At 40.4% G+C, this 16,002-nt stretch overlaps 1 protein-coding gene across 1 annotated transcript in view; it reads right to left on the reverse strand.

Moving 5' to 3' along the window:
- The window catches only part of LOC136858680 (sorbitol dehydrogenase), a 46,123-nt gene extending 30,454 nt beyond the window's left edge, over positions 1-15,669 (reverse strand). The window contains exons 1-2 of the mRNA XM_067138401.2: positions 15,547-15,669; positions 15,438-15,471 (exon numbers count right to left, since the gene is read on the reverse strand). Coding sequence (XP_066994502.2) covers positions 15,438-15,471; positions 15,547-15,600 — 88 coding nt within the window. The 5' untranslated portion in view covers positions 15,601-15,669. The remainder of the gene's footprint in view (positions 1-15,437; positions 15,472-15,546) is intronic.
- Positions 15,670-16,002: the final 333 nt, after the last annotated feature.

Genomic DNA, 16,002 nt, shown 5'->3' on the forward strand with positions numbered 1-16,002 from the left:
GCTAAGGTAGCAGATTCCCTATCAATTGTTCACCTACTCTTTTCCTTTTAATGATTTCAAAGAAGTTGGATATTTTTCGAATATTTCCCTTGATAAATTATTTCATTCCCAGGGTTGTAGTCGAGGGTATATGTGGGTATACGCCGTATGCTCTCTGTTTAACTCCACTCATTAGAGTATGCCTTCTGATTTCTTGCTTATACATTATAATTCGGTTCTTTTCATTGTAATTTCTCATTCTGTCAGTGAGTTTTAACATTCGTGAACATCAAAGTTTCATTTTGATGAATAACGTTATCAATCCAACCCCCTACCCCAACCCATGAGACTACAGCCCTTGAAGAGTCTTGGCGTAACAAGCAACCACTGCTCAGCCCGAAGGCCTGCAGATTGCGAGGTGTCGTGTGGTCAGCAAGACGAATCCTTTCGGCCGTTATTCTTGGATTTCTAGACGGGAGCCGCTATCTCACCGTCAGATGGCTCTTCAGTTCTAATCACGTAGGTTGAGTGGACCTCGAACCAGCCCTCAGGTCCAGGTAAAATCCCTAACCTGACCGGGAATCGAACCCGGGGCCTCCGGGTAAGAGGCAGGCAACCCCTACACCACGGGGCCGACGAATGACATTATCAGCCATCATTTATTTAAGGTCACCACTGTTCGTTGCTTACTTCTCCATACATTCAGAAATTAAAATGCCTCACCAGTTGACCGATTTAAGCCTGAGAAATATATGAAGACGTGGCTGCAAAACCACTGTACTGCAACATACCCCAAGTCAAAAATATTTTCCAATGAAAAGTGTGATCGAAAATGAAAAGAGGCACCTTAGGAAGTAGGTCCAATAGAAAACTGCTGGGTACGTAAATTACGATTTTCATACTATTGTATATTACTTGATTCTAGAACTGGAAAAAATCCAAAGAAAAACGGCTCGGTTTTTTCTGGATGGCTTCCGACAAAAGAGTTACGAAAATGTTGCAAAGTTTAGGCTGGGAAGACGTAAAAAAAGGAGACGAGCTGCTCGACTAAGTGGTAAGTTCCGAACTGTCAGTAGATGAAAAGTTTGAGTGGTGTCTTTAAAAGTAGGAAGGATCACAATATGAAGATAAACTTGGAATTCAAGAAGACAAATTGGGGCAAATAATTGTTTATCTCTTGGTTTTTGTCCAGCTCATGGGATTATATTTTCTACTGTCACATGATTTTCTTTGTGTATATTCAAAGGAGCTAACACATTCAATCTCTCCTGTGCAGTCATATTCTACAAATAACCTTCTAAATATTTCAGGGATGAGAAAGAGCGTTCTGTTGTGGCAATGGTTACTAGTAAGACAGCAAAGAGTTTCAGCACTGTATGTATTGTTGGGAAAATATCTCTGTCGCAAAAATGTTAAGTGCAGAAATAAAATCCAATGGTTCAGGATGATTCCTTTTAAAAGAAAAACACATTGTCAATCACTATTGATCACTCTGCCCAGGTGGCGGATTCCCTATCTGTTTTTTGTTTTCTAGCCTTTTCTTAAATGATGCAAAGAAATTGGAAATTTAGTGAACATCTCCCCCGGTAAGTTATTCCAATCCCTAAACCCCTTACTATAAACGAATATTTGCCCCAATTTGTCCTCTTAAATTCCAGCTTTATCTTCATATTGTGATCTTTCCTACTTCCTGTGATAAGGGTACAGAGATATGGAAGTTAAGTAGGGATGACATAAAAATTTTAGTGTTGAACTGTAGAAGTATTGTAAAGAAAGTAATAGAATCAAGTAATTTAATAGATATATATTTACCAGATATTGTAATAGGAGTTGAATTATGGCTGAGAAATGATATAATGGATGCAGAAATTTTCTCACGGAACTGGAGAGTGTATCGTAGATATAGGATAGGAATGGTGGTAGAAAAAGTGTTCTTCTGGTGAAAGAAGTTGTAAGCTACGAAAAAGTTAAAGATGAGAAACATGAAATTCTAGGTGTAAGGCTCATTTCTAAAAATAATAGGCAACTTGATTTCTTTGGGGTGTACAGACCGGGAAAGGGTAGTGCTGACACGGGTTCAGATTTATTTGATAAGATAATCAGCTACGTGGGAAACGACATGGAAAGGAATGTGATTGTAGCGGCGCATCTGAATTTACCAAATGTCAATTGGGAAGGAAATGCTAACAACAGGAAGCATGACCAACAAATGGCAAATAAGCTAATGTGAGAAGGACAGCTGATTCAGAAAATGATGGAACCAACTAGAGGGAAAAATATCCTGGATGTCGTGCTGGTAAAACCAGATGGGCATTATAGAGAAACCGAAGTAATGGATGGCATTAGTGATCATGAAGCTGTTTTTGTGGTAGTTAAAAATAAATGTGACAGAAAGGAAGGTCTTAAAAGTAGGACTGTTAGGCAGTACCATATGGCTGATAAAGCAGGCATGAGGCAGTTTCTAAAAAGTAGCTATGATCGGTGGAAAACGGTAAATAAAAATGTAAACAGACTCTGGGATGGGTTTAAAGAAATTGTTGAGGAATGCGAAAACAGGTTTGTACCATTAAGGGTGGTAAGGAATGGTAAAGAGCCACCTTATTATAATAGAGAAATAAAGAGACTAAGAAGGAGGTGCAGATTGGAAAGAAATAGAGTTAGAAATGGCCGTGGAAGTAAGAAGAAATTGGAGGAACTTACTAGGAAATTGAATCTAACAAAGAAGGCAGGTAAGGATAACATGATGGCAAGCATAATTGGCAGTCATACAAATTTTAGTGATAAATGGAAGGGTATGTATAGGTATTTTAAACAGGTTCCAAGAAGGACATTCCAGGAATAATTAATGAACAAGGGGAGTGTGTATGTGAGGATATTCAAAAGGCAGACATATTCAGTCAGCAGCATGTAAGGACTGTTGGTTACAAGGATAATGTCCAGATAGAGGAGGAGATTAATGCTAAAGAAGTATTAAAATTTACAATGATAAAAACGACATATCTGAAATACTTAACTTGATTATTGTTTGCTTGAAGGAGCTACACCAAATAAATGGCGAGTTGCTGTAGTAGCCCCTGTGTATAAAGGAAAGGGTGATAGACATAAAGCTGAAAATTACAGGCCAGTAAGTTTGACATGCGCTGCATGTAAGCTTTGGGAAGGCATTCTTTCTGATTATATTAGACATGTGTGTGAAATTAATAACTGGTTCGATAGAAGGCAGTTCGGTTTTAGGAAAGATCCCACTGAAGCTTAACTTATAGGATTCCAACAAGATATAGCAGATATCTTGGATTCGGGAGTCAAATGGGCTGTATTGCGATTGACCTGTCTAAAGCATTTGATAGGGTGGGTTATGGGAGACTAGTGGCAAAAATGAGTGCAATTGGACTAGACAAAAGAGTGACTGAATGGGTTGCTATATTACTAGAAAGTAGATTTCAGAGAATTAGAGTAGGTGAAGCTTTATCTGACCCTATAATAAATCAATCAATCAATACTGATCTGCATTTAGGGCAGTCGCCCAGGTGGCAGATTCCCTATTTGTTGTTTTCCTAGCCTTTTCCTAAATGATTTCAAAGAAATTGGAAATTTATTGAACATCTCTCTTGGTGAGTTATTCCAATCCCTAACTCCCCTTCCTATAAATGAATATTTGCCCCAGTTTGTCCTCTTGAATTCCAACTTTATCTTCATATTGTGATCTTTCCTACTTTTATAAACGCCATTCAAACTTATTCGTCTACTAATGTCATTCCACGCCATCTCTCCGCTGACAGCCCGGAACATACCACTTAGTCGAGCAGCTCTTCTTCTTTCTCTCAATTCTTCCCAACCCAAACATTGCAACATTTTTGTAACGCTACTCTTTTGTCGGAAATCGCCCAGAACAAATCGAGCTGCTTTTCTTTGGATTTTTTCCAGTTCTTGAATCAGGTAATCCTGGTGAGGGTCCCATACACTGGAACCATACTCTAGTTGGGGTCTTACCAGAGACTTGTATGCCCTCTCCTTTACATCCTTACTACAACCCCTAAACACCCTCATAACCATGTGCAGAGATCTGTACCCTTTATTTACAATCCCATTTATGTGATTACCCCAATGAAGATCTTTCCTTATATTAACACCTAGATACTTACAATGATCCCCAAAAGGAACTTTCACCCCATCAACGCAGTAATTAAAACTGAGAGGACTTTTCCTACTTGTAAAACTCACAACCTGACTTTTAACCCCGTTTATCAACATACCATTGCCTGCTGTCCATCTCACAACATTTTCGAGGTCACGTTGCAGTTGCTCACAATCTTGTAACTTATTTATCACTCTATAGAGAATAACATCATCCGCAAAAAGCCTTACCTCCGATTCCTCAGGGCAGTATTAATGGACCTTTATGTTTTCTTATATATATAAATGGTATGAGTAAAGAAGTGGAATCAAAGGTAAGGCTTTTTGCAAATGATGTTATTCTGTATAGAGTAATAAATAAATTACAAGATTGTGAGCAACTGCAACGTGACCTCGATAATGTTGTGAGATGCACAGCAGGCAATGGTATGTTGATAAACGGGGTTAAAAGTCAGGTTGTGAGTTTCACAAATAGGAAAAGTCGTCTCAGTTTTAATTACTGCAGTGATGGGGTGAAAGTTCCTTTTGGAGATCATTGTAAGTATCTAGGTGTTAATATAAGGAAAGATCTTCATTGGCGTAATCACATAAATGGGATTGTAAATACAGGGTACAGATCTCTGCACATGGTTATGAGGGTGTTTAGGGGTTGTAGTAAGGATGTATAGGAGAGGGCATATAAGTCTCTGGTAAGACCCCAACTAGAGTATGGTTCCAGTGTATGGGACCCTCACCAGGATTACCTGATTCAAGAACTGGAAAAAATCCAAAGAAAAGCAACTCGATTTGTTCTGGGTGATTTCCGACAAAAGAGTAGCGTTACAAAAATGTTGCAAAGTTTGGGCTGGGACGAATTGGGAGAAAGAAGACGAACTGTTCGACTAAGTGGTATGTTCCGAGCTGTCAGCGGAGAGGTGGCGTGGAATGACATTAGTAGACGAATAAGTTTGAGTGACATCTTTAAAAGTAGGAAAGATCACATTATGAATATAAATTTGGAATTCAAGAGGACAAATTGGGGCAAATATTCATTTATAGGAAGGGGAGTTAGGGATTGGAATAACTTACCAAGGGAGATGTTCAATAAATTTCCAATTTCTTTGAAATCATTTAAGAAAAGGCTAGGAAAACAACAGATAGAGAATCTGCCACCTGGGCGACTGCCCTAAATGCAGATCAATATTGATTGATTGATTGATTGATTGATTGATTGATTGATTGATTGATTGATTGATTGATTGATTGATTGATTGATTGATTGATTGATTGATTGATTGATTGATTGATTGATTGATTGATTGATTGATTGATTTTAAAGACACCACTAAAAATTATTCGTCTACTGACGCCATTCCACGCCATCTCTCCACTGACAGCTCGGAACATACCGCTTAGTCGAGCAGCTCATCCCCTTTCTCCCGAGTCTTCCCAGCCCAAACATTGCAACATTTTTTTAACGGTAGTCTTTTGTCGGAAATCCCCCAGAACAAATCGAGCTGCTTTTCTTTGAATTTTTTCCAGTTCTTGAATCAAGTAATCCTGGTAAGGGTCCCATACACTGGAACCATACTCTCGTTGGGGTCTTACCAGAGGCTTATATAACCTCTCCTTTATATCCTTACTACAACCCTTAAATACCCTCATAACCATGTGCAGAGATCTGTATGCTTTATTTACAATCCCATTTATGTGACTGTCCAGTGAGGATCTTTCCTTATATTAACACCTAGGTACTTACAATGATCCCCAAACGGAACTTTCACCCCATCAATAATATAATTAAAACTGAGAGGATTTCTCCTATTTGTGAAACTCACAACCTGATTTTAACCCCGTTTATCATCATACAGTTGCCTACTACTTATCTCACAACATTTCCATGGCTAAGTGGTTAGCGTGCTGGCCTTTGGTCACAGGGTTCGCGGGTTCGATTCCCGGCAGGGTCGGAAATTTTAACCATAATTGGTTCATTTCGCTGGCACGGGGGCTGGGTGTATGTTTTGTCTTTATCATCATTTCATCCTCATCACGACGCGCAGGTCGCCCACGGGTGTCAAATCGAAAGACCAGCACCTGGAGAGCCGAACATGTCCTCGGACATTCTCCGCACTAAAAGCCATACGTCATTTCATTTCATCGAGGTAATTTTGCAGTTGCTCACAATCTTGTAACTTATTTATTACTCTGTACAGAATAACATCACCCGCAAAAAGCCTTTACGTCTTTATTCCACTTCTTTACTCGTATCATTGATATATTGTACCATTCTGTTCAGTTATTAACAAACGATATTTCACGCAGAAATAATATTGCGCAACATGACGCTGACGCATGACGTGATGCCATATAGAACGCGGTAACTCAGAAGGTGATTCTATGGGTTATGCACAAGTGAGAAAGGATATATGTGGAAGGGAGAAAGAGAGATAAGAATTTGTTTGGGGAAGCACCAGGCCACCCTAACAATAATTTTAAGCGGGAGTAGTCAGGTTCGCCAAATCACGGGAACTGAGCGATATCTCCTCCATCTGAAGGTTTTCCAAGATAATAAAAGGATGGAAATTACCTCCAGAAGTTTACGAAGCCAACGATACGTTTAATGCTGTTAACAAATAATTAGATTAATAACTACGTAGTAAGCCGACCACCGTGGGAAACTGTTTAGTGGCTGCATACCAAACTCAAGTTGTTTCCAGGGGCTTTCCCTGGCGTCGCGTGGTTTTTTTGCCTCCTATAAGAGCTGAAAGATGTGGAAGGAGGGGATTAATTCGACGATAAGACCGGTGCCCGTGCGTGTCGCGCGTCTGCTTGTATTTACGCCAGAAACCTTTGTTTAGGATAAAGACCGTGAATAATAAGTATAGTGGCGATAAGTTAGATTCAGTGGATCGGAGATCTATACACTTTCCGGTAGTACACCCTGGTCCAAAAAAATATCCCCAGTACGTATACTGGCCCAATATTTCAATTTCAACCTCATTTTCTAACAGACTTGCATTGGTACCAGCGTTTTCGTGCTATCAGTTTATTTCCTATTAAGTTAAGACACTCTTCAAGTGGTATTTGTTATTAAAAGCTCAGTTTTGATATGTTAATTGGAGTAATGTGAATGATAGAACAACGTGATAAGATTTATCTTGATATTGGCCATATTCACGATACCAGCTTCCGAGGCACATTCAAATACGCCGCCTGGGAGACATTACAATATTTGGTCACAAGATGGCACGCACATGCCTGAAGTTCACAAAATTCCCGCCATATACCTCTAGTTGTACTTCCGTCTGACTTCTTATCAGTTGTTCTTCAGTAAGCTGAATTGTAAAAAGAGAAGCCAATTTGGTAAGTTTTTAGAGAGCTATTGTTCTGTTTCTCAATAGATAGAATTGTTTTCCCATAGCTTACTGGATTTTGAGAGATTTTAAGATTGCTATTTGATTTTTTTTAGGTTATGGGGAGGAAGAAAGACCTATCTCCAAAGAAGCATGGCATGATTCTTGCATTCAGTTCCCAAGGAATATCCAACAGGGAAATTGCTAGGAGGTTATTCATTGACCATAAAACAGTGGGTATAATAATGTTTTAAAGAAACAAAAGGAGACAGGGATGACAAGTTTGAGGCATAAATGTGGTCGCAAGAAGAATGCCAGCCCAAGATTGTGCCGGGCACTGAAAGCAATGGCGAAACAGGGACGAATATTGAGCTCCAGGCAGCTTTCGTGCAAGTTGCAACATGATCTAGGCCATTCCGTTTCACACCAAACAGTGTTAAGACGTCTCTCAGATATGAACATAAAAAAGAAAAAGCCTGCAAAGAAGCCACTCCTGACAAAAAAGCATATCCAGGACGGAAATTTTTTTTGTTGAGATGTATGAAAATTGGACAACTGAGGAATGGAGTAGAGTGATTTTTTCAGACGAAAAAAATTTAATGTGTTCGGTAATGATGGTGGTGTAGAACTATGGATGGAGCCCGGAGAGATGTTAAAGAAGGAATGTGTTGTGGAAACTAAGAAATTTAGTGAATGTGTTATGCTGTGGGGAGCAATAACTTCCAAAGGGGTGGGAAGAATTAAAGTTTGCACGGGTTCAATCAATGGAACGGCATACTGTGACATCATTAAGAAGGAAGTTTTGAATACTGCTAGGGAACATTTTAGTGGTGCAAACCTAGGACCGTTCATTTTCCAAGACGACAATACCAGTTGTCACCGATCCAGGGTTGTCCAGCAATGTGTCTCAGATCTCGGCATTCAGCGATTATGGTGGGCCCCAAATTCACCCGATATGAACCCCATTGAGAATTTATGGGCTATTATGTCGGCAAAACTCAGGAAACATTGTTACACTACCAGAAAAGAATTAATTGAAAAAATTGTTGAAGTGTGGTATCATGAAATTGAGCCTGCTACTTGCGAAAAACTTGTTCAGTCAATGCCACAAAGAGTACAAGCCCTCAAAAAGGCTAAAGGTGGTCACACAAAGTACTAAAGCATGTCACGTATATTGTAGAAACCCTGTATATTGCTAATCTGAAATAAAACATTCAAATTCTTTCTCAATACTCTCTTAAAATATGTTTTTCCTTAAAACATGCAGGTGCGGATATTTTTTGGACCAGAGTGTAATTCAAGTGTATGATAATATTTAGACACTTTGCAGTGAGATCGCGAATGCCTAATTAATTGACGGTAAAGAATGCCGTATTTATAGACTCCATTATGAAGCGGTAAGGGTAAAGTTGCGAAGTGCAAAAGAAATACCAATAATAAACTAAAGCAATCAGTATTATTCCTGCTAGACTTAGGAGACTAGATCAGTTGAGCATGAAATAGTAACAATTGCCTCGAATGACTCAATGCTGGTTTCAAATTTGAGGTCGCAGATAGCCAGTACTGATCTCCATTTCAAAAGTGAATAAAATATACCGGGAGATGGTATGCTGTGAATAAATTAGGCATTTCACTCTAGTAAAGACCTGTGACGTGTGCAAGAGACGTGGGATACGAGATCTTCCGGCTACAACCACAAGAAGACGACCAACGAGCCATCCTCACCGAAGAAGACATCATGAACGAGCTACACATGGAGACTGGACCTAGAGGATCGACCCAGGACCATACCACCACCATGATGGCTTAAGCAGGCGTCGTGCAACCCGGACGGGGGATGAAGAGGTCTCCAAAATGATAGATAAGTGAACCATATTCAACAAGCATGTGTTAGGATCGGGGGATTGTTGCGCAGAAATACAGTAATTAAATTTGTAAATATTAGTAAGGGACGTGATTACAGCCTATCAGGCTATTTATTAAGATGTTTTTTATATATTCAAGTGTAAGGCATATATATTTTTATGTAGTAAGCAATGATTAAATTAGGTTATATGATAGGAAGTAGTGTGCCTAGTATTACGGGAGCTTGTTTGTGTGCTTTAGATTAGTATTCCTTAGTGTCTGGCGTCGGATAAAATTTACTTGTAACTATGGGTTACTTAGGATAGCGTCTCATTTCCCTCCATTGAGAAGGATAGTCAGACCTCCGTAACATAGCGTCTGCATGCTGCCTGAATTGCATGTTTTTTTAATGCTTGTAGTTAGTTAATCGACTGTGGGTGAATGAAATCACACCGTAGGCCGTGTCATTAATATTTGCGACCCCGTTTTTACTCTGCCAAGCAAGGGCTTGAACCCTAGACCTGAAGGTTACCAGGAACACGTCATATGGATTGACGGTGATGTTTTATGTGAATAACAGGGTAAAATACTTTATGTGTTATAAATGAGGCCCATGGCGGTCTGTTACTTGTGTTGGATATATATAGAATGTGATGTGATTCCCCACTCATTATGTGGCTATTGGTTTCTCATGAGTAGATGAGGATAAAAGCCCTTTTATGAAGTAGTTCTGAGCGCACGGAAATTAGGCCATGGGGCCACTGCCGGCCGTGTTTACATTTATTTTTTGTAGTGAGGAAGGTTTTACTGGCGAGACAAGGTGGTCATTCCCCAGCCCTGCACGACGGGGGGTCGCGGCCATTTTTTAAAGGCAAGATTATGCGGAATTCTTTCTTTTTCAGGCAAAGACGTATGTGTGACAGCGATTTTTCTTTTGTTTTTCTTTACTTGTAAATAGAGGTGTGTCTTACGTATGAACTTGGCACTAAGGAATTAATTGTGTTAGCATATCTCGTAAATACAATGATTGCTTAATGGACCTGAGTTCGCATCCATACATATACCTCTATGCATGGTAGGGATAGATACGGTTGCGGTGGTAGATTTATTTTAGTCGTAGTTGTAACAGACGAACTTGCTATTTGAGTGTGTACTCCCCAGTATGTGCGGGGACCCCTTGCAATGGCTTTATTTCTGCCAGACAGTTCTGATCTTAGCATCATGTCTTTTTATTTTGTAGGTCTATTGGTGCTGTTCCATGTAGGGGACACGTTTTTTCCTTGGTTTCACTGATCTACTCCTCCGCACAGAATCATCAAGCTATTTTATGTTGTCTTTGGAAATTATAGATGTAAGCCTTTATGGCATTTATCTTTTGCGCTACGAGAGCAATCTATTGTAAAGAAAAACTGGTTATGAATACAAAAACTTCTGCTTTGTAAAATTATATATGAATCATAACTGAGTTCCTCATTTCATAATTTAGAGTAATAGTGTAATTTTCCTAGCCCCCATACTCTCGTCGCAAGAACCCAGTAATTGACTGTCTGCCGACTGCAGCTAGGCTGCTGCATTTATTTAGTAACAGGTAAGAAGGTAAGTTCGATTGTGCATTGTTATTTATGCCCTGTATGGTATAATATATAAGAAACCATAAAGGTTCAATAATACTGCCTTGAGGAATTCCCCCCTTAATTATTACATGGACAAGTAAAGATTCGCCTACTCTAATTCTCTGAGTTCTATTTTCTAGAAATATAGTCACCCATTCAGTCACTCTTTTCTCTAGTCCAATTGCACTCATTTCTGCCAGTAGTCTCCTATGATCTAGCCTATCAATTAATGCTTTAGACAGGTCAATCGCGATACAGTCCATTTGACCGCCTGAATCCAGGATATCTGCTACATCTTGCTGGAATCTTACAAGTTGAGCTTCACGGGAATAACCTTTCCTAAACCCAAACTGCCTTCTATCGAACCAGTTATTAATTTCGTAAACATGTGTAATATAATCAGAAAGAATGCTTTCCCAAAGCTTATATGCAATGCATGTCAAACTGACTGGCCTGTAACTTTCAGCTTTATGTCTATTTTGTTGGCAAATACGTAGTTCAAATTAAAAGCAAAACAATGAGCTACCTATCTTCACTTCCATGGTTGTCACAATTAATCAAAGCTATAAACTTCCCCACAATCCCCCCCCCCCATCAATCTCTGCTTACGCCCCTGGTCGAAAGTGTACGAATTGATCACCCACCCCCTGAGAAGGGAGTGTGCGTAGGCCCTACAAAATGTGGAGCAGTTACCGAATGATACGAACACAGACTTGAAGGAGTACGACGTACATACATAAGCAGAGCAGTTGGTAATTCTGAAAGCTCTTAAATTAATTGATACATTGGTAATGAAGAAAAATATCTCGCAGAAATCCACGATATTCACTGAAAGTAAAATAACAATAAACTCATTAAAATGTATTAACCCTCTATTGCATGAATTCTTTCTTTCTTTCTTTCTTTCTTTCTTTCTTTCTTTCTTTCTTTCTTTCTTAATCTGCTTACCCTCCAGGGTTAGCTTTTCCCTCGGACTCAGCGAGAGATCCTACCTCTACCACCTCAAGGGCAGTGTCCTGGAGCGTCAGACATTGGGTCGGGGGATACAATTGGGGAGGGTGACGAGTACCTCACCCAGGCGGCCTCACCTGCTATGCTGAACAGTGGCCTTGGTGGGGGATGGGATGATTGGGAGGGATAGACAAGGAAGAGGGGAGGAAGCGGCCGTGGCCTCAAGTTAGGTACCATCCCGGCATTTGCCTTGAGGAGAAGTGGGAAACCATGGAAAACCACTTCCAGGATGGCTGAGGTGGGAATCGAACCCACCTCTGATCAGTTGACCTCCCGAGGCTGAATGGGCCCCATTCCAGCCCTCGTACCACTTTTCAAATTTCTTGGCAGAGCCGGGAATCGATCCCGGGCCTCCGGGGGTGGCAGCTAATCACACTAACCACTACACCACAGAGGCGGACTGCTTACAAGTAACAACTGGAAAACCGAGCTCACCTACGTAGGTTTAGGCCCACGCTGGGAACTACGATAATGAACTGGCGGATCATCTAGCCAAGGAAGCAGCGCACGACAGTGAAATTAGTGAGTGTAAGTGGTTTGATTTAGGAACTGAGAGCTTACGAAAATGGCAGCGAATGAGATCACACGACGAAAGGTTCACTTACAAAATCATTCTTCCCAAGTGTGACAGACAGTCTTTCCCAAAGAATGTATTTAAAGCCAAATTTTACCTCTATGGTAATGGGACATGCGAAATCCAGAGACTAGTTTCATCGTTTCAAGATCTCCATGCAACGTCAGTGATCAAACTGGGGACCATTTATTATTCCAGTGTGAATTACTTGAGAGAGAAAGAAGCATTTTAATTAAAGGTATTTTAGGTACAGGGTCGTGGACAATGAGTAAAAGCAGGTTAGTCGATGATTATTTAAAACAATTCTTGCATTTCACGAACTCAATGGTCTTTGATAAACTATATATTTTTTTACATATTTAAGTGTACATCTTGACAGCCATCGAATTATGAATGTATCTGACATATAATTAGGATGTCCTTCATGATCCTTCTCTTTCTATAGCCTATACAGTACCTTTCTTCTTCGAATTATCAGACTTCTCTCTTTTTTCCTCTTATTAGTGTAAAGAGAGGATGGTTGTTCAGTTGTACTTCCTCTTAACAACTCTTATACGTTTGTGGCCAGTGGTGTAATTAAGAAAGGACGCCCCCTCCCTCCCTGCTGTTAAATTCAATTTGGGGCCCCTCCACAAATTCTGACGTAGTGCCAGAATGATGTTTCCTGCATTAATCATTCATCTAGAGTTATAATTAACTGAAGCTTATCAGAATTGGTATCCATCACAATTTTCCGAAACTTCGTTGTTCCGGGGATGCCATTATGACCAGTGAAGTGAGATAAAGTTGCAGTTCTGTACAGAAATTGGGGACACTACTAGCAGTGGCCGAGTTTTCTACTATCAGAAGTTCGGCCAGTTCTTTTACAGTTCACATGTCACAAATTTGTATTTCCAAATATCTAACTCACCACTGTACCGGCCACAATGTTTCAATTACATTTTTCGCACTATCAGTTTCAAAATCTCTCTTTCTGTGCTGAAATGTCACTAACGCAAGCATTGCATTCTTATGACTTTTGTGCTGCATTCTCACTTAAATTTTCAACCGACACGCCGGATTCGGACTTATCACAATACGTAACACTATTGGTACTGGAACTTGTTATAGAATCTCCACCTACAAGTTTAAAGAAACAATAATCTTTTCCCAACTTTTTAACAGATTCATCCCTTTCACGTTCTTTCTTACGGTTTTGGAAACCACTTACATTCTTAGATGTACTGGTACTTGAACTCATATTATAAACTTGTGTACACGTCATCAAGTCACAAACTGAGCTGGCCACAAGTGACTCTGAATTGCCATCCTGATCTGATTAATTGCAGGTCGGGGATTCACCTTTCAATGATGCAATACGATCAAGTGTGAGTTTCGAGTTCAACAGGAGAGGAGAGATGACCTAATCCGAGTCTACAACCTACACTGATGGCGGGGAAGACCGTCGGCATACCTGACAACACCGACCGAAATTCAGGTCCACTGTGTTGATATTTTTGTGCTTGTGTGTACATGTTCCATCCCAGCCCAGCCCAGCTGCCAATTAATACACAGATCGGGGATTCACCAAACTGCATCAACACTGCGTCGCATCAGTGTACGCAACGTTCTAAGAGAAAGTTACAATATCATCGGAACAATGTAGGACATCCATGAGGCCACTGGCAGAAGGTGTAAAATGGTTACGCATGTTGGACATTCAACTCTGATACTACTGCATCATGTGATCTAAGTCTCCTTCTGTATGTTTTAAGACTACTCCAATATGTACACAGTTGTTGATAATTTTTTATCATTGTTTGTAAACTTGTATCCTTCTGCCATACGAAATAAATAAATAAATAAATACCATGTGGACCGTGAATCGCATCTGTGAATAGGTGATGTTTAGATGTCACATCAGTACAAAAAGCAAGAAAATTATTTTACATTACATAAATTAATTTGGCACGGAATAGACTCATTGCTTTCATTTCAAATATAAATGAAATTACATATTCATGTATATTTTACTACAGAATGAAATGAAATGGCGTATGGCTTTTAGTGCCGGGAGTGTCCGAGGACATGTCGGATTCGTCCAGGTGCAGGTCTATTGATTGACTCCCGTAGGCGACCTGCGCGTCGTGATGAGGATAAAATGGTGATGAAGGCGACACATACACCCAACCCCCGTGCCAGTGGAATTAGCCAATGATAGTTAAAATTCCCGACCCTGCCGGATATCGAACCCAGGACACCTGTGACTAAAGGCCATCAAGCACGCTAACCATTTAGTCATGGAGCCGGACTACTACAGAATGGCTACCCCGCATGGCGAGCCCTGCGGGCCCGTTAGTTACACCCGTGTTTGTGGCATATGATTATGTTATTATGTTAATGTTTATTATTTCGATGTGAATCAGGCTTAAGAATGGTAGAGAGAGTCGAAGATTTGAACATGACATAAGATAGGGTAGATGTAGGATGTAATAGTTACGGATGAAGATATACGTTCAGCGTAGTGACCGATGACCCAAATGACAGTTCCAAAAAAAGGTCCAGCTCAATCTGTCTAAAGTCCGGCTTCATGGGTAAATGGTTAGCGTGCTGGTCTTTGGTCACGGGGGTCCCGGGTTCGATTCCCGACAGCGTCGGAAATTTTAACCATAATTAGTTAATTTCGCTGGAACGGGGGGTTGGGTGTATGTGACGTCTTCATCATCATTTCATCGTCATCACGACGCGCAGGTCGCCTACGGGGTCAAATCAAAAGACCTGCATTTGGTGAGCCGAACTCGTCCTCGGACACTCCCGGCACTAAAAGCCATACTCCATTTCATTTCACCCTTACTAAAGACACTATACGGTACCAATAAAGCCTGAGACAGTATTTACAGTATCACATTTTGCAAATGACGGGACAGTATGATACAGCACAAAATGTAACTATCACAATTTTGAACTTACCATTCTCCTTCGGCTCGGGAAGAGGCCATTTTTCCTGCAAGAAAGTGAAATCCCTATTATATTCCACGTTTTCCACATCCTAGCCGTTTGCAAATTCAGAGTTTCTTACCAATCTGAGATCCTCAGCTGCGTGCAGGACGGCCGCGAGATTTTCTTCACCCATTTCGTCGAGGAGTTGCTGACGGAGTGACAGAGCGATAGTTCCACAGGCCTTTGCAAGAGATAACCTGTGCTCTGCCCTTGACAGCAGGATACAGAAAGAACGTCATTAAGCTGAAAAAAAAACCCCAGTCTATTCTCAATGTCATAAAATAAGTGATACTGGTGGTCTGGGTGATAAACTACCCGTGACACACAGCTAGGGTCGTTAGTAAAATAGATGTTAATCACTGTACAAGAAATTGATTCAAATACATATTAAATTAAAGACTTCACCTTGTGGCTGTAGCCAGTGTTTTCTCTTTCTCGCCGATCCTTTGATTAGAAACCACAGGCGTATATTTAAATAGACTGGCACAGTCTATAAAATAGTATTGGCGCTAGTAACGCCGGATGCTTGCGCCGG

The sequence above is a fragment of the Anabrus simplex genome, chromosome 1 (genome assembly GCF_040414725.1).
Source record: "Anabrus simplex isolate iqAnaSimp1 chromosome 1, ASM4041472v1, whole genome shotgun sequence".
Lineage (NCBI taxonomy): Eukaryota > Metazoa > Arthropoda > Insecta > Orthoptera > Tettigoniidae > Anabrus > Anabrus simplex.